General features: G+C 39.0%; 1 protein-coding gene across 2 annotated transcripts; it reads left to right on the plus strand.

The window, feature by feature from the left end:
• The first annotated feature begins 7,066 nt into the window (after positions 1 to 7,066).
• On the plus strand, positions 7,067 to 18,580 carry LOC144087397 (atypical chemokine receptor 3-like). Of its 2 annotated transcripts, XM_077617847.1 has the most exons (3): positions 7,067 to 7,173; positions 14,451 to 14,538; positions 14,631 to 18,580. In XM_077617847.1, exon 3 carries the CDS (start codon positions 14,682 to 14,684, stop codon positions 15,813 to 15,815), a length of 1,134 nt encoding a protein of 377 aa, XP_077473973.1. In that variant the 5' UTR covers positions 7,067 to 7,173; positions 14,451 to 14,538; positions 14,631 to 14,681; the 3' UTR covers positions 15,816 to 18,580. The 2 variants fall into 2 exon arrangements, with proteins under 2 accessions (XP_077473973.1, XP_077473974.1); XM_077617848.1 differs by lacking the exon at positions 14,451 to 14,538 and having other exon boundaries at positions 7,074 to 7,173.
• The last annotated feature ends 1,085 nt before the right edge of the window (positions 18,581 to 19,665 follow it).

Below are 19,665 nucleotides of genomic sequence, written 5' to 3' on the forward strand. Positions count from 1 at the left end.
AAAATATTAAAAAAATAACATTCATTTTTCATCCATTTCATTTATATTTGTTTAATTTTTTTTTAAAATTACGATCAAAAAAGAGAAATTTTTTATTGTTTTTAAAAAAACAGGAATCATAGGAAAAATGAACTACTATTAAGAGGCTCATATATAGGATTTAAGCAATTTTTAAGTGAGTCTCTTTTAAAAAAAACGGGAAAATATGTTCCCCACTTTTTTTCTTTGAATTTTTTTTTAATTAAAAAAAAAACAACAACCTGAGATTGGATGGCCACCGATTGAAGGTATTCCCCGCCGGGTGCCCGTAGTTTGCTGGGATAGGCTTCAGCACTTAGCAGTTCAGAAAATGAATGAATGAATTAAAAATAATAATAATAAAGAAACAAAAGAGTATTTACTCTTTTTTTAATTACGTAGATTAAAACCCCCCAGAATATTTTCTATCAGGAGGGTCAAAAAACAGATTTTGGACCACAATGTATACACAGGATTGAAATGGGTGTGGATTAATTAGCTAGACGATGACATTTATACGAACCGTGGCAGCCTAATTGACCGTGACTTCTCTCAGTAAAGCATACTTGTAAATCTCTTTCCCAGTACTGTACAGAAATACAAACAACAGAAGGAAATCCCATTGCTTGTCTGCCACTCTTGGCAGAGGAGTCTGACTTCCGTTGACTACTGATAAGATTTCAAGTGTTTGTGCCGCGTTTTCTGGCCGATTCAGTAGACGTCACGAAGCACAAAAGCCCTGAGACCGCGTTGTTCAATTTCAACACAATTGAATGTACTTTTCTTACGCGCTCAAAAATAACACACGCTGACCTTTTAGGCCATTATTATAAAGTGTTTGGCTCCTGTCATTATTTCTTTTGATTATTCATACTCATAAACAGAAAGATGCCGAGATAAGTGCAAAGGGAAAGGGTGGGCGACGCCATAGAAAGAAGAGAATGTGGGAGAGCCAGCCGCTTGAGGAGATTGAGTGACTTATTGCTAATGACTTCTTGTATTGTGGTCTAGCTGCTGGGGGGTCTGACAGACTCTTGCTATTTTTGTGCAAATGTCTATTCAGTGGATCCCCTTCTCAAACATGGCCTCAGCAATCTACCTCCTCTGCATTTTCTCCCTCAAATTCCTGCCATACTTTCCTTTTTTATCCATCTATACACTGATTTTCTATAGCGCCTGCCCTCATTAGGGGACGGGGACCTGGAGTCTCCCCCAGCTGGCATATGATGAGGAGTGGGATGTCTCCAGATTGGTCATTAACCAACCCTGGAGCAGATAGGCATTCTTTAATGATTATTAATATTAGCCACATTTTTCTATAAAAAAACTCATCTCTCATTTTCTGAACCGCTTTATCCTCACTAGGATTGTGGGGGGGGGGGGGGGGGGGGGGGTGCTGGAGCCTAACCTTGCTGACTTCGGGCCAGAGGCGGGGGACACCCTGATTTGGTGGACAGCCAATCGCAGGGCACAAGGAGATGAACAGAACCACCGCACAGTTGGCTGAGATAAAATGAGTTTTGTCATTTAAAAAATACCAACTCACGTGTTCATTTATTTTAATCTAAATATTACTTTTATCAGAAACACAATTGAAAAAACATTTTTCCCAAGTAAAGAAAGAAAATCAACAGCAAGATACATAAAAAATACATTAAAAAAATAACAAAAGTAAATAATGACAAATAAAGTTTAATTTAATCTAATCTGATTAAATTAAACTTTATTCATCATTATTAACTTTTATTAATTTTTAATGTATTTTTTTATGTATCTTGCTGTTGATTTTCTTTCTTTACTTGGGATTTTTTACAAAATTGTGTTTCTGATAAAAGTAATAAATCATAAAATACAATGAATTTACTTAAAAAATCTTAGCTGATATATTTATTTAGTTTTATATTTTGTTGTTGTAATCCATTTAAAATAACATTTTATATATTTTTCATATTAGAAATATATAATCATGAGTGGCCCAGCAGATGTGTCGGCCTCACAGTGGGGGACGTGGGTTCAAATCCATCTGTGTAGAGTTTGCATGTTCTCCCCCGGGCCTGCATGGGTTTTCTCCGGGTACTCCGGTTTCCACCCATATTCCAAAATCATGCATGATAGGCTGATTGGACACTAAATTGACCCTAGGTATGAGTGTGAGCGTGAATGGTTGTTTGTCTCCTTGTGCCCTGCGATTGGCTGGCCACCAATTCAGGGTGTCCCCCACCTTTGGGATGGGCTCCAGCACCCCCCGCGACCCTAGTGAGGATGAAGTGCTTCAGAAAATGAGATGAGATAAATAAACATAAGATAAATTTAACAAAAAATATAAATATGTTTAATTTAAAAAGGTTATGGAAAAATATAACATGAATACTACCATTTAAGCAAATTCTACTGTTACTTTCTAAAGCTGTCTTGGCAGCCATTTAGTCCACGCTTGAGTTTTTGGGTTGTTGTTGTCATTCACATCGTTGACACCCCGCATACCATAAAGACGCCGACCTTTTGAAATCCTGAAGGATTTGTTCACGCAGGTGCACGCTCAAGAGCGACGCGGCTTCCCACTTGAAAAATGAAGCTGTCAAGGCCTTCCTGAAATTGACAGAGCATCTCTCCAGCCCGCTAATGTGTGTGTGTGAAACACTTGGCTGTCAAAACACATGAGAAAAGATATTATCACTAAAAACTTGTGGAAAGAAAACTATTGAAAGGCTGATCTCCCAAGTGTTTTCATGATATCACCATGAAGAGAAACCTTTTTTATTCCTCAGTAAAGGAGGCCTTTTCACAGACGTGGGGGAGGGGAACATCAAACAAGGAATACATCGTAAATTGTGAGGGGCCTTGTCTCTTTAAGGACACTAAACTGCTGAGTTTTTTTGCCAGGTGAACTTTTTAAATGTAGTAGGGGAGAAAAACATCCTGAAACTGTGATGGAGCTATAATTGTCATAGTCAACATGGCAATGCCTCACTAAAAGCTGGAATGCACTGCAATAGAAGATACTAATAGATCATTAATTTAGAGATGAGATTGGGTGGCATCCCACACAAGGTGTACCTGACCCACTGTCCATTGTTAGCCTGGATATGCTCCAGCACCCTCATGACCCGTGTGAGGATAAGCAGAAGAAAAGGAAAGGGACAGGAATCATTTAAGGAGATTACTATTAAGGGTGGTAGGCTGATTGAACACCCTAAATCGTGGGTTTCAAACTCAGTTTGGTTCTTGGGCTGCATTAATGCCAACTAAATTTCATGTTGGTCGGACCAGTTTAGTTTTGGCCCCAAAAACGTAACTTACTTGCCACCATTGATGCTGCAAGACGTTTTGACTAGGAAGTCAAAATGAATTGGATGTTTAGCAGAATCAATGGCAATGAAAGATGAGCATCCACAACCATTTTAAGTGAATTTGACATTTATCATTGTCAATAGCAGGCAATTAGTTCATTTTCTCATCTCATTTTCTGAACCGCTCTATCCTCATTAGGGTCGCGGGGGCTGCTGCAGCCTATCCCAGCTGACTTCGGGCCAAAGGCGGGGGACACCCTGAATTGGTGGCCAGCCAATCACAGGCCACAAGGAGACGAACAACCATTCACGCTCACACTCATACCTAGGGGCAATTTAGAGTGTCCAATCAGCCTATCATGCATGTCTTGGGAATGTGGGAAGAAACCGGAGTACCCAAAGAAAACCCACACAGGCTCGGGAAGAACAAGCAAACTCCACACAGGTGGACCGACCTGGATTTGAACCCAGGACTCTCACTGTGAGGCCGACGCGCCAACCACTTAAGCCGCCGGGCCGCCCAAGTCACTTATTTTTTACTTTCATTGAATTTTCATTTCACTTTAATTTTAAGGTTATTAATTCCAGCAAGGGCAGCCAAGTAGTTAGCGTGTCCGACTTACAATTCTTGGGTCGAGGGTTCAATCCCACATCAGTCCTCGCTATGTGGATTTTGTATGTTCTCCCCAGGGCTTGTGAGGATAAGCGGTACAGAAAATGAATACTTCCGTCAAATGTTGGACGATTTCCTTTTGCCTTGGAGGAACTCTCTGGGATTTTTCGGTTCTTTTGGGCATTTCCAGGTTACTTCCTATTGGTTTGGGGGCATTTTAAGGGTCCCTTTTAACTCATTGGCTGCCATTGAAGGCGCTGTTTTGACGACAGGGGATGAATGAAGGAATGTGACTGCAGATAGGAAATTTCCCAAATTCCAGTAGTGCATGCACTTCATCACACAATTCAGAAACGTCTGGTTTTGCAGGCACCCTTGTCAAAAAAATTAAAGCATTTAATAATGTACAAACAGTGTGAATGAGCTACACAGTCCTTGTCAGGCAGAACAACCACGGATCGGACCCCCTAGCGAGCCACCTCCAGCCCACAGGCCGCACGTTTGACACTGTTGCTTCAAACTGTCTGTGAATTTAAATGTGTGCGTCACTGGATATTTGTCTCGTTGTGCTCTGTGATTGGCTGGCCACCGATTTAGGGTTTTCTCCTTCTGCCCATAGTTAGCTAGAATAAGCTCCAGCACCTCCGGAACCAAGCGGCACGCAAGATGAATAAACAAATGAATCCTTAGCTGCCATTGACGCCCATTGACGTCCAATACATTCGAAGTAAGAACACTACTATTGATAAAGTAAATTTATTGTCTAATCATCATATCATCATCAATACCATTGAAAGACCAATTTCCATTAAATATTGGATTGGATAACTTTATTCATCCCGTATTTGGGAAATTTCGTTGTCACATTAGCAAGAGGGTGAGGATGCAGAAATAGGAAAGGCATTTAAGACATAAATAGATTGGTAATAAGTAAGTAAATAAATAAAAACATGAATATATATATATATATGAAATATATATATATTTATATATATATATATATACACACATACATGTACATACACATATATATATATACATATATACACATATATACATGCATACACATACATATATATAAGCACATATATACATGCATACACATATATATAAGCACATATATACATACATACACATATACATGCATACATATACATATATATACATATATATATATATATATATATATAAGCACATATATACATACATATATAAGCACATATATACATGCATACACATACATATATATAAGCACATATATACATACATACACAGATGTACATGCATGCGGTAGGTCGTAACACTCAATATATACCATTACCAATGGTATATACCAATACCATTAAATTATTATTAATACATTTATTGATGAAATTTGATCTCTTTTGTTCTTCATAGCCAAAGCTACCTGCTTATGTCTAAATATACATAGTAGTTATACAGTTCAGTTTTACAGTTGAATGATGCCACTAATACAGATGGAAATTAAATCACCATCATAAGAAAAATCACAATGTTGTAACCCTCTTTTGTCTGTTTTCATTTCCTAGACAGACAGTTTTACTTGAATTGTAATAACAAGCCTCTGATTAAAATCATAACTAGACATAACCTGATATCGTTGGATATTCAAATGGTGTTTCAGAGAAAACGTTGGTTGGTTTTGGGTGGAAGCCGATCAACCGTCAATGTGGTTGACTGTGTGTGGTTTCCTAGTCAAGAAACGGCAAGGCGAGGCCTTCAAGACCCCTCAGGAGAGCCAGTTGCGCTTAAATTGCTTTCCCATTCTGTTTTTGTTCAAATCATACAGCATGAAATGATTAAGTAAAACTGAATCTCCAGTATGTGTGTCTAAGTGGATCACTCTGCTAACTTTAATCTAGATCGACACAGTAATTTCAGTCATTCTGACACTATTATTCAACATTTGCAATAGGTGTGTGAAGGAATTTCCCTTTTCAACGCATACACGTACCTTGTTTGAGAGGTTTTTCCACTAACAGAAAAGTTAAAAAAAATTATTTCCATGCACAAGCCAGAGTAATTAATCCATCGTGTACTGTAATATTTCATTTCCTATTTTGTAACAACAGCACGGTAACCTTTTCGTTAAATGGTTCTTATGCCTAGTGCAGGGGTCGGGAACCTTTTTGACGAAGAGAGCCACAAACAATTCATATTTTCCAATGTTATTCCTTGTGAGCCATACCACGAATTTAAAAGTCAAAATACATACATGTAAACGAGTGCCTTTTCAATTTTTTTTTAAATTTCACCACTTTTAAAGTTGAAAAAAACTGAAGACTTTTTCAAAGATTCTTATGCTGTTGCTAATCAATGAGAGGAAGCATTCCAGAAGAGTGTACTGCAAAAAAATGAAGATTAAAGCAGTTCTAGATGTAATATCTCAGTTCTGTCACCAGCAATTTCCATATTTTAGCTCACAGGTTAGCAACGAGCCAGATGCACCCATCAAAAGAGCCACATGTGGCTCCCGGGCCATAGGTTCCCTACCCCTGGCCTAGTGTCATAAAATTGTCATTTTCATGACATGACCCCTGGCATGAACATAATAGACGCTCATGACAGATTTTTCCCTTCCTTCTTTTTTATTAAGTGTCCTGACCCTAAAAAAGTTCCTAAATCTATCACAAATCTGTTTGCATCAAAGGTCATGTATGACATAGGACACTGCCGCCTTCCCAGTTTAGATGGATTGGACGTCAACTAGCGACAAATTCCGTGGCAAACAGCAGAAGGTTGATTGAAGATCATCGTTTCACATTTACAAGTACAGTATGCGTCCAGATTCTTCCATGTTCTCATCTCATCTCATTCTCTTGTCCTCACTAGGGTCGCGGAGGGTGCAGGAGCCCATCCCAGCTGACCTCCGCCCTGAGGTTTAAAGTTAAAATTTTGCAAGTAGTAAAACAAGTATAGTTTCATCTTCTAAAGCAGGACAAGCACGTTCGACCAATGTCCCTCTTCTGGCCGAAACCCGTCCATGCCGACGATGTCAATAATCCAGCCTTGGGGGCGTTGTCCCCTCGACCCCCGTCCACCCCTCCCTCTTTCTCCCCCCTCTCTCTCTCTCTCGCTTACCCGATCAGTATCAGCATTCAGCAAGTGCACTAGTACGAGTCGAGGCACACTCTCGCGAGGACGTCTCGACTGAAAGACGTGCACTTTTTGTCCGGACTTGATGCAAAGCCAAGCAAAAAAAGCGGAGAAGCGGCGAAAAGACCTGAAAAGGTAAACTGGAATGATGCGTTAAAGTGCTGTGGGAGAGACTTTTCACCCTATTGTTGCAGCTATTCTTTCTCTGATTTTCTCCGCACGTTACTCCAAATATTTCCACCTAAAGGATGTTCGCACGGTTTCCAAATTCAATTTGCGCCATTTGCTGTATTCTTTTAATTTTATTTTTTTTGTTGATAGGAGAAGTTTGGCGAAAACGCGTTGGTACAAATCAGAAATATTCCCACTCATTTTGTATTTGGGTTTAATTTTTGATGTTCGACAGTACAAACTTGCGACAAAACAACCCCAAAACATAATATATTGCATATAACCGTTTCGCGGACGTTTTATTGCATGTGTATTGTGAGGCACAAGTTGATGTTTGGAGCTCATTTGAAATTCAACCATGGGGAGAGTCTCACCAAAATGCGGTTCACCTCTCGCGACCCCACTGTTTCGCGAATATTTTTGAGGGGGTCTGTGGGGAGCTGTTCAGAAAACAATTTGGTCTTTCCTTTAACTTAATAAATCTGTATTTATGTTTGGAGTTTTTGGCAGAAATGTGAGAAAATGTTCATGCCAGCCTGGAAAATAATGTGGTGGTGAGGGCTTTTATATTCTTTAATCATAGGATAATCATAAAAAAAAATGAATGTTTGAGTTATTTTTGTATTTGTATATTATTTATAAAAGTAAGAAACACACATTTGGGCAGGTAAAATGAATTAATTCATTTTCACAATAGTCGTGGGGGTGCTGTAGCCTATCCCAGTCAACTAGGGCACCATGGGGGGGGTTACACCCTCAATTGGTTGGCCAGCTAATCGCAGGGCACAAGGAGACGGATAACCATTGACACTCACACTTATACCACGGGGCAATTTAGAGTGTTCGACCCACCTACCATGCATGTTTTTGGAATGTGGGAGGAAACCAGCATACCTGGTGACAACCCACGCAAGCCCGGTGAGAACATGCAAACTCCACACAGGAAGGAAGCTCTGTACCCACCTGGGATTGAACCCTCAATCTCAGAACTGTAAGGCGGACATGCTAAGCACTCTTCCACCGTACCGGACCACCCGGCCGTCGGGCCACAAGGGCAGGTAAAAATTTAAATATATTCATTCAGCTTCCGTACCATGTATGCTTGTATGAGTTGCGAGGGTTGCCGGAGCCTATCCCAGCTGACTTTGGGCGATTGGCAGACTACACCTTAGACTGGTTGCCAGTCACACAGAGAGACAAATGACCATTTGCACCAACAATCATAAAAAAAAAAACTTGTAGCTGGGCGATCGATCAAGTTAATTCGATTTTTAAATTATTATTCCGGCTGGCCCGATGTGGTCAGTTTTGGGGTTGGGGGTTCATCACAAGTTGGTCCTCACTGTGTGAAATTTGCATCTTCGGCCCGAGCTTGCGTGGCTCTTACTCCGGTTTCCTCCCACATTCCAAAAACATGCTCAGTAGGCTACCAAACACTCGAAATTTTGCCTAGGTATAAGTGTAACCATGAATGGTTATCCTTCTCCTTGTACCTTGCGATAGGCTGGCCACTGATTCGTGCTCTCCCCCGCAGGGGTCCCAAAGTTAGCTGGGGTTGACTATTCGACCCCCGCCTAAATAGAAACTGCATTTACACCACAGAGAATGGGGGCGCTAATGCGCCGTGAACGCTAGTTCCAGACAAATGTTCAGTAGATGAAGAGGATGTTGAGGAGGCTTAGCAGGCTTAGCGATAGAGCGACGCACAAGGAGCATGATTGCAAAAGGACAATAGAACAGCCAAAATCAGCGATCATGAGATGCAGGACAACACCGAGCCTACCCACTAAAAGATCCAAGTGAAGTCTCCCTGTCGTGTACTTTATCTGTACTTTTGAAGGCATGTGAGACACACTGACAACAAACAAGATTACCAAATCTCACCAGCGCTCAATATATCTTCCCATCTCACAAACCTGCAGGTACAGGTTTAAGACATCAGTCCAAAGTCTTAATTCTCTCGCTAACGTGTATACAGCACATGCCAGAAGAGGTTATTGATTGGCTAACATAGGGAAAATATCATCAAAATATCTTCAAAACAAAGACTAGAAGGAATTTCTTTATTTTTTAAAAATGCCTCTTAAACACCTGTGCAAAAACAGCAGCCTTATTGAAAAAAAATCTTAAACCATTTAACCCACTCACCTCATTTAAGGACAGCCTAAAATTCTTTTATTACTTGAAATTATCGAGTTTCACCATTTTATGCAAATGTTATCAAAACGTTGCAAATATCTAAAACTTTTTAACTTGGGTTAAAATGGGTTAACTTCATCTAATGTTTTTATTTTATTCTTTTTAAATAACCATGTGAGGTGAATTTACATTGTTTCTTTTTGTGAGGCTGAAAATAGTTGCTTGCCAATGGTGAGGATGTCCTCAGTTGATTATTATTGTTATTTTATTCATTTCTTATTGCATAGCACTTTTGAAGGCAAATTTCCACAAATAAAGATGCATGTCAAAATTTCTGCAGATTTTATTATTAATTACTTTTATGGTGTAAAGAGGGAGTTGTCTTATCTTTAACAAAAACACTTTTTAAACTCATCATATTTTATATTCAGTTTTTTAAAGTAAGGTAACGTAGTTACTTTCATGATTGAATAACAAATAATGTAATTTATTTACTTATTCATAGAAGTTTGAAGTTTTAAATTTGAAAGACCAAAGACGTGATAGTTATAGACTGATATATATTTTGTAATTGTGATAACAATTTGTCATATCGACCATTGTATTTGTTTTGTTTTTTGGTCCCAGATGTGTTCTCTGCGCCTTGATTAGGCATTGTCATATTTTAGAAATGGGTGTGTATGTTTTGTCTGGTTAACAAGTAAAATCTCCGCGCACAAATCATTTCAACACCTTTTATTCCCGTATTTTGTCTTAACGAGACCCAGATTAAAATCAAGGAAGACTGAGCCAAAGATTCGGCAGTGTGTGTGTTATCTGATGTCTGTGAGTGTTGAAGAACTGATTAGCTTGAAACCTGCCGAGCTACCTGGCTCAGGTCTTTTCCATATAATATAAAGGAATAGAAGGCCATTGTGTGAGATGATCCCCCTGTTCTGAAGAATGTACTGTCACGTAGGACTCCCACAAAAGATTATTTTGATAGTCGACTAATCGGTTCACATTTATAAAGCACATGATATCAATTCCTCTGGGGTAAAGACCTCAGCTGGAAATGTGCATTGGGAATATTTATTGTTTTCCCCTTTTGTTGTTGCTACTTTTAAAAATCTAGATAATACCTTCAGCACACCATTTAAAATGTGTTCCTTCCTTTCTTTTGTCATCCATTTTTCTATATACAATATTTACGATCAACTCGTTGGCTGCTGTAATTGGAGCCAGATGTCCAATTTCTTTTGACTGGGAGGGTTAAATAAAACCAGTACTGGTCAAAAGGAATTGGACATCTGGCATCCTGAATGGCACTAAAAGATGGTTATTTGCAGCCAGTTCGTCCAGTTTTAATGAATTAAATGTCTATTGTCAATGGCAGGCAATGATTTAAGATTCTCAAATAATATTTGGACCATTTTTGGGTAAACAGTTCCTAAAACACGATTTGACTTCAAATTAATGGTGGTTTATATGGTAATTAATGAGTTGTCGATTAGTTAATTAATCGGGGTAGCCTTACTATCAAGTAAAATACAAAAAAACAAGGGTTGCAATGTATTTTTTTATCTCACAAGATGTTCTTAGTTAATAATGTTAAAGTGATTCCCAGAAATTAGAATTTCCGAGTGATTTACGAGCCTATTAAGTCCCAAATCCTCTATTATAACAGCAGTAAACACTTTGCACGAGCAAGAGTTGTGGTCAATGATTTGTAACTCTACCTCTGGTGACTGCCAGTTTTATTATCCTACTTTACCATTGATGGATTTAGGCCAAATGTTACTAGAAGCCGTTTTAACGTGCAGAAGCTAATCATTAAAAATACATACAACTACTGAAGCTGAGTGGGGCCTGAAAGTTAACTTGTTGGTTGCCGTGGACGGTGATAGGTGTCCAATTCTTTCTTTCGCTGCCAACCTTCATCTTTCAAATGTTTTTGATGTCTATTTGAGGTTCATTTTGTTGAGTTGACATTTGTGACACTCCAGTTGAGATTAATTATCAAATTAAACACACAACAAATAAAATCACACATACTGTTTGTTCAAATATAAAGTATGTACACTTTGTATTCCTTTGTCCCCAAAACCTGGTAGCTAAAATAAAATTGAAAATTATATTTGAAAAATGAGCATTGTGTTCCAGTATTAGATTTTATAGTTTATAAACAATAAAGGTGTTTCTTGTCGGGAACATTCATAGACAAGAAATATAATAACACAAAAGTCATATTTCTTATTACTGTCAGTTTATATATATATATATATATATATATATATATATATATATATATATATATATATATATATATATATATATATATATACAGTTGTGGTCAAAAGTTTACATACACTTGTGAAGAACATAATGTCATGGCTGTCTTGAGTTTCCAGTTATTTCTACAACTCTGATTTTTCTCTGATAGAGTGATTGGAACAGATGCTTCTTTGTCACAAAAAACATTCATGAAGTTTGGTTCTTTTATGACTTTATTATGGGTGAACAGAAAAAAGTGATCAAATCTGCTGGGTCAAAAATATACATACAGCAGCGCTAATAGTTGGTAACATTTTCACTTCAATTAGGCGCTTTTGGTAGCCATCCACAAGCTTTGACCACTCCTCTTAACAGAATTGGTGCAGTTCAGTTAAATTTGATGGCTTTCTGACATACATACATATATATATTTATTTTATTTTTTTGCAATTTGGTTCTGCAGTTTTAAATAATCATTGTGAGAACTGTTTTTTTCTGGAGGCTGGCGAATCTAATGTTAATATTTCTTTCATGTGACTTAAAAGTTGAACTACTCTTTAGTTTCTCGTGTTAAAATGAAACAGGAACATTTTTTAGGGCCTGATTGCACAGTGTTTATGTGACCTCCTCATAATGCTTCTGTCACATCCATATTTACGTCACTGCAGCTATTTGAAATGTACTGCACATGGACTCACCTTATTAGCTTCAGATGTTGTAGAAATGACGTGTTCAAGGTTACGAGCTGCCTTTTCTTTGATCAACCACTCGGCGACAGTTCCTTTGCGACCCCGCAAGAAAAAAAGGGAAAACATTCTATAAAGTGGCATCAAGTTTCCCCCAAAAGTGACCCAGCTTTATTTTGGAATGCTAGGAACGCTCCGGAAGTACACTGTTTGGGTTTCTATGCCGGTTCCTAATGTCTAGTTTAGCTAATGTCAACATTTGCTTGTAAACTTATGCACGCCCACACTGACTCTCCTTCAGCATGCATCTATCATCCTGACAATGAAAGGGACGCCAGAAAGGCTCTATTAAATTTGGAAAACTCTGCTTGAACAAGTTTAACTGCATTAAGAGTCTTCAGAGTCGGGTGTCAGACCATAAGTGACTATTTTATGAGATTGTGCTGTCTGTGAGAATAAAAGGTTAACTAGGGTGCCATGAGCTTAATTGAAAATTGAATATCCCTTTGCCAGTTCACCTGGTCCCTGAAAAACAATGTATCTTTCAGTAAATATTCTTTACAGCTATTTTCAAGTGACAATTTTTGTTGTTGTCGTCTTTTACTTGTGGATTTTGAGGTATTCTTTTATTTCCACAATTCCATAGTGTGCTTAGACCCCCCCATCCTCCACCCCTTTCCATCTAAATAACTGGGGTGCAGATTTTTTTGCACCCCCATCAACCCCCTTGTTTACACTTTCCCATTAAGACAAGCTGAAACTGTCTTTGTTCATATTTGTTGGGCCTTTTCAATACATAGAATTGTGGCACTTTTATTGTTTTTTTACCCTCATCCACCCCCTTGTTTTCCCTTTGCCATCTGTGCAATTGTAGCAGTGTTACGTTTTTCACCCTCATCCAACTTCTTGTTTTCCCTTCTAAATCTATGCTATTATGGTGCTAATATTGTTTTTTTTTCCTTTTCATTTTGAGAAATTTGTCACTCCGATTGTTTTTTCCACCCTTTTTCACCTTATCTTGATTTGCGAGATAATATCCCCCACAGCCATCCTTTTGTTTTCCTTATTCCATGCAACTGTTGGAGCAATTGTGTTAACGAATTAACCAATTTAGCACGTCGGCCTCAGTTCAATCCCCAGTGGGTTGCTGTGTGGAATTTGCATGTTTTCCCTATGCCTGCATGGGTTTTCTCTGGGTACTCCAGGTTTCTCCCACATGCCATAAACATGCATGATAGCCTTGTTGAAGCTTCTAAATTGTCCCTTATTATGAGTTTGAATGTGTATGGTTGTTTTTCTTATTGTGCCCTGCGATTGGCTGGCAACCAATTCAAGGTGTCCCCGCCTACTAGTACATGGTTGGCTAGGATAAGTTCCAACATCCCTGTGGCCTTTTGTGAGGATGGGTGGAACTAAAAATGAATGAATGAGTGAATTAATTGACCAACTCATGCTTTTTCTTATTCGTATGATGACTGTCTCGCTAGCCTATGTCTGGGCCATTATCAAGTCTATGTATTCCTTTCTATTTTCAATGTCGCTTCTTTGTCTCTCCCCTCCTTTGTTCTCCCAATAAATCAGGGGTCTCCAAACTATTCCAGAAAGGGCCGCAGTGGGTGCAGGTTTTCGTTCCAACCTATAAGAGGAAACCTTTCCACCAATCTGATATCTTAAAAGCGCAGTCAGGTGCTTCTTGTTTCAGCAGAAACCTCATTGGTTAAACTGTTTGTGTTGGATCGGTTGGAACAAAAACCTGCACCCACAGCGGCCCTTGAGGACTGGTTTGCAGACCCCCGCAATAAATAGAGAAGTGGTGGCGCAAACTGTTCAGCTTCCCGCCACAAAAAGCTAAATCTATTTACTACGTATTCTTTTTAGCCTATTTGGGTATAGCCTGACTTTATATCTAACACTAACAATTCAGGGCTAACCCCCAATCAATCCATCATCTTGTTTGTCCTTTTCCATCTCTAGAAAGGATGTCAGTGTTCTTTTAGTTTTTCCCTTATCCACCACCTTGTTTTCCCTTTTACATCCATGGAATTAGGTCGCTAATATTTGATCCTTTCAATCCATCCTTTTGTTTCCCCTTTTCAATCACTTATGTAACCAGGGTAATCATATTGTTTTTGTTTTTCCCCCATCCACCCTCTTATTTTCCAGTTTCTACTAAAGAAAGCAGTGCTCGAATAACCCCTCCTCCTTGGTTCTTTCGGATTATCCCTTTTCCACTCAGGAAATCGGGGTCCTGGTATTGTTTTTTCCATTCATCCACTTTCTTGTTTTCCCTTTTCCACCCATGTTTTAACACAGTAATGACAGGATATGGTCTTTTTTTCACAGGGTTCCTCTGCGTGCACCTGTGGTTTGTGTGAACTCCCCACCATTGCAGAGATGAGCCTGAGCACCAGCGAAATGGAGGACCTGTGGGAGTCCTTGGGCGAACTCAACTTCTCTGATAGCTTTTCCAACATTTCACACAGTGTGGACAGCACGGTGTGCGCCACGGCGTTCAATCGTCGCGCACTGCTCCATTCCATGTGCGTCCTCTACACATTCATCTTCGTGGTGGGGTTGGCAGCCAACGCTTTGGTCCTCTGGGTCAATTTTCGTGCCCAGCGGGACTCCGCCCCACGCCACGAGACCCACACGTACATTGCCCACTTGGCCGTGGCTGACCTGTGCGTCTGCCTCACACTGCCCGTTTGGGTGAGCTCGCTGGCCCAGCACGGCCACTGGCCTTTTGGCGAGGTAGCATGCAAACTGACGCACCTGCTGTTCTCTGTCAACCTTTTTGGGAGCATCTTCTTCCTGGCCTGCATGAGCGTGGACCGCTACCTGAGCGTGACGCGCCACCGGGAAAACCAGGGTGGTATGAGACGCAAGTTTGCCCGCCGCTGGGTGTGCGTTGGGGTCTGGTTCCTGGCACTTGTGGCCTCGTTGCCAGACACATACTTCGTACGTACAGTGAAAGCCTCGCATGGGGGCAGCATGCTCTGCAGAGCCGTGTACCCTGAAGAAAACCCTGGTGAGTGGATGGTGGGCGTTCAGCTGAGTTTCATCCTCTTGGGCTTCATCCTCCCATTCCCGGTCATCGCATTCTTCTACGCGCTGCTGGCCAGAGCCTTCGCACGCACGTCACCGCCATCGTCCACGGTGGAGCAGGAGCGGCGCGTGAGCAGGCGTGTGATCCTGGCCTACATCATGGTGTTCCTGGGGTGTTGGGGGCCATACCACGGCGTGCTACTGGCCGACTCGCTCTCCCAGATGGGTGCACTCCCTCTGACCTGCGGCCTGGAGAACTTCCTCTACGTGGCTGTACACCTTACTCAGTGCCTGTCCTTGCTGCACTGCTGCTTCAACCCCATCCTCTACAACTTCATCAACCGGAACTACCGCTACGACCTCATGAAGGCCTTCATCTTCAAATACTCCACACGGACCGGTTTGGCGCGCCTCATCGAGACATCCAACGTGTCCGATACTGAGTACTCGGCCGTGGCTGCCGACAATCCGCCACAAATATGAGGAGGAGTTCCTTTGCCGTCCAAATTTTGTTGGCTCATTGTCATATTTGACATTAAATGACATTTAAGACATTTCCGCAGCTGTATCGAAAGAAATCCTGTGGACATGAGTGGATTACTATCCACAGACTGATTGCAAATAAGCACTTAGCAGTAGATTCTCATATATAGAAGTGATTTGTACAGCAAAACGTAATATGTTAGCCTGCACAGCAAAATTTGTCACATTTTCAAAAGTAAGTTATCTCCAAGTATTGGCCACTTGACATTGGGTGGTCCGTGTGTCATGGATTTCCAAAATTAGGAGAAAAATGATTTGGAAAACTTTCAGATTTTTGCAAAAACTGATGCTGAATAACCACCAAATATAGTAAAGAAACTCAGGAGGAACAATTCAGGTAATTATGACTTTCATTTAACTATTCAAATTCATTCTGAAATTGACCCGTGTATGTAAACATTAAATCATTCACTGCCGCTGACAGCAACAAATGGAAAATGTCCAGTTCCGGACTTATGAATGAATTATACTGACCAGAATCAACAAGAAATCTGAGTTATTATAATTAAATCAATTTGAGATGGGATGGCTGTTATTGAATAGTCATGTTTCAGTGTCATTGAAAGCGTAATTTCTTTTCTTACTCATTTTACTGTCAGCGCAGATATTTGTAAGATTTTTCAATGCAGTTTTTCCCAACATGTAATATTTTATATGAGAAATGTGAACTATATACTATGATTATGTTTTTGTTCTATTTTTTTGCTATAGTCTTACGTTGCCAATCGTGAATGACACATAAAACCGGGTATCAATTTTGAAAAAAAAAAGTTGGTTTAGGTCTGACAGGTGTTTTCCTAACAAAATTTTGGGTGCCTATTTTCAGTTTTCTCATCTATCATGTTAATCTTTTTCCCCACTTGGCATGTTGTTATTACTAGGGGTATAAATAATCAATTTCATGACAAATGTTTAATATTTGCTGATGCAATTTTTGACAATCATGTTACTGAAACATTGAGATATTTTAATGAAAACTATTTTATTCGATAAAACTGTATACACAAGGATTACATCTTACTCGATGTTTAACAATCAATCAAATTTGGTTCGATTGTGCTTAGACAACTGTTATATTTATTTACCTTGATTATTTGTTACACCCCTAGTTGTTACATGCACACAAATATTGGAGTCATGTCTGTTACTTTCATATTTCATTGTACGTACGTCATTATTTGTTTTTTTTATATAAGACAAGCATATTTTTCAATGGTGGGGTTGATTCGCAAAACCCAGATTTGATGTTTTTTTTTCTGTCCACATTTTCCCCAATTTGCACCACTCGAACACACTGTTCCAAAAATGTATATTTCCCAGGCTGTCTTTGGATTTCTCATCTAAGATTCACAATTTCTCAAAGAAAAAGAAAAAAATGCCATATTATTTTCCAATGGCAAAAACATTTCAAATTTCAAAATGCTACTCTTTCTCCAGTTTTTGTCAAAATCACAGAAATCACATTTTGAAACATTGGCAAAATCAAGGTGTAGAGAAATTAACATTTATGGCAAATATGTACTATTTCTTCAAAATCTGCCCACAGCATCCTTTTCAGTAGCTTCATTATCTTCTCATTGCACGTTTAACACCTCCAAAATGTGTGCATTCCTTGTTATTGATTTTCCACACAGACCTGCAAAAGAAGCCTACGTGGGTGGTAATTATTTTTTACCCTCCAAATTATTCTAATTGCCTCAAAATGAAACAAAACTGACCCAAAATATACAGCAAGTGACACTTATCAGAAAGTGCCCCAAAACAAGCCACCAATGAGCAAGAAATAACCCGGAAATTACCTCAAACTAACAGGCAATGACACCAATTGCATAAGAAGTCACCCAGAATGACTTATAAGTTCCCTAAATTTATCAAGGAAGTGATAAAAATGAACTTATTGCCTGCCATTGACGATAGACATCCAGTTACACATAACTGGGAGTACTGGGTGTGAACACTCATCTTTCATAACCATAGACAATGAACATTTGTTCATTTGCTCATCCTGATCCAACTCATTTTCAATTGGCGCGCACAATGAATAATGGCGACCAATGACTTAACAAATAAATTACCTGAAAAGTGCAAGAACTCATCAATGGGAGAGCCAAACAATTCCTTCAGAAATTTCAATTGTTTTCATATTTATTTTTCAAGAAAATAGGGGCCTTATGTCCAAAAAATCATGTTAGAAAAACCTGAGTTCAGTCAGACCTAATGCAACAAAAATTGTGTTTCCCAGTGTAATTTTTATCATGTGACACAGTGATTAGAAATCATTAGCATAATCATGTATGCTTGCATGTGGAGAGGAAAATCTGGCATGTGTTGCTGGAACCTGAGAAATTGCATGTTTAATCAATCTATTTATACTCTTGAACTCTTTGACGTTGTCACTCACTTTGCAGGATTGCACTCACTGCCTCATCATTGCTGGAGTCCTGCTGTATGAAAACCTCAGTGAATGATGACATCACAACCAAAAAAACATAAATGATTAGCTTTATTGCTTGCATGTAGGCAGCTGTTGTGGTGTGCAACAGAAGTGTTGGTTAGAGGACTAAATGTGGGTTGGTTTGAGTCTGAGTGGGAATATTTTCATTTCATATGCTGATATGATGTCATGTTTATTAGACTGAGTGATGTCCCAGTGCTATTTGTAAAAGTGTTGTCAATTATATTAAACAGTAAAAATAATTTGTGTCTGTGCTGACTGGGTTTTCTCATATGATGCTGATTTGTTTAATTATTCGAATTTAGCAGGTTGCATTCATTCATCAACCGTGCCGTGCATCCTCATAAGCGTTGCGGGGGCTGCTGGAGCCTATCCTAGCTGACCTTGGGCGAAAAGAAATCTACACCCTATACCACACGTGTCAAAGTGGCGGCCCGCGGGCCAAATCTGGACTGCCGTGTCTATTTGTGCGGCCCGAGAAAGTAAATCATGAGTGCGGACTTTTTGTTTTAGGATCAAATTAAAATGAAGATTATAGATCAGGGGTATCAGACTCGGGTTGGTTCGCGGGCCGCGTTAACGTCAACTTGATTTCACGTTGGCTGGACCATTTTAGATATAATGTTTAGATTTTTTTTTTTATAAATTGATTAAAAGAACTGGATTAAAAGCCCTGAATATTCAGTTTTTTATAGATCTAAAACAATGTTTATTTTAACTTTTTTTTTAGATTTTACAAAATGATTTTTGAACTAAAAACTGAAAAAAATGATTAAAAAATTACAATTATTGATTTAAAAGGGGGAAAATCAGGACATTTAATATACATCTATACACTTCATTTTAATTTTATCCTAAAACAGTAAGTCGGCACTCATGATTTACTTTCCCGGGCCACACGAAATGATGCGGTGGGCCAGATTTGGCCCCCGGGCCGCCAGTTTGACACGTGTTATAGATGTATATTATATTTCCTGATTTTCCCCTTTTTAAATCAAAAATTGCAATTGCAATGTTTTTATTTTTGTGTTTTTAGTTCAAAAATCATTTTTTTTAAATCTAAAAATATATACAAATATTTTCTGTTTTCCACTTCGAAATTCAACATAATTTAAAAAATAATATTTTGTTTCCTTTTGAAATAAAAAACATGATTAAAATATTTTTCCCTTACTGAGAAAAAAAGCTCAAATAAACATTGTTTTAGATCTATAAAAAACTGAATATTCAGGGCTTTTAGTCCAGTTCTTTTAATCCGGAAAAAAAATATCATATCTGAAATCATCCGGCCCACATGAAATCAAGTTGATGATAATGTGGCCCTTGAACCAATCC

This window comes from Stigmatopora argus, chromosome 13, assembly GCF_051989625.1.
Source record: "Stigmatopora argus isolate UIUO_Sarg chromosome 13, RoL_Sarg_1.0, whole genome shotgun sequence".
Lineage (NCBI taxonomy): Eukaryota > Metazoa > Chordata > Actinopteri > Syngnathiformes > Syngnathidae > Stigmatopora > Stigmatopora argus.

What these genes read in the sequence shown, in the direction of transcription:
- LOC144087397 (XM_077617847.1), top strand. Translation starts at nt 14,682, where the DNA reads ATGAGCCTGAGCACCAGCGAAATGGAGGACCTGTGGGAGTCCTTGGGC.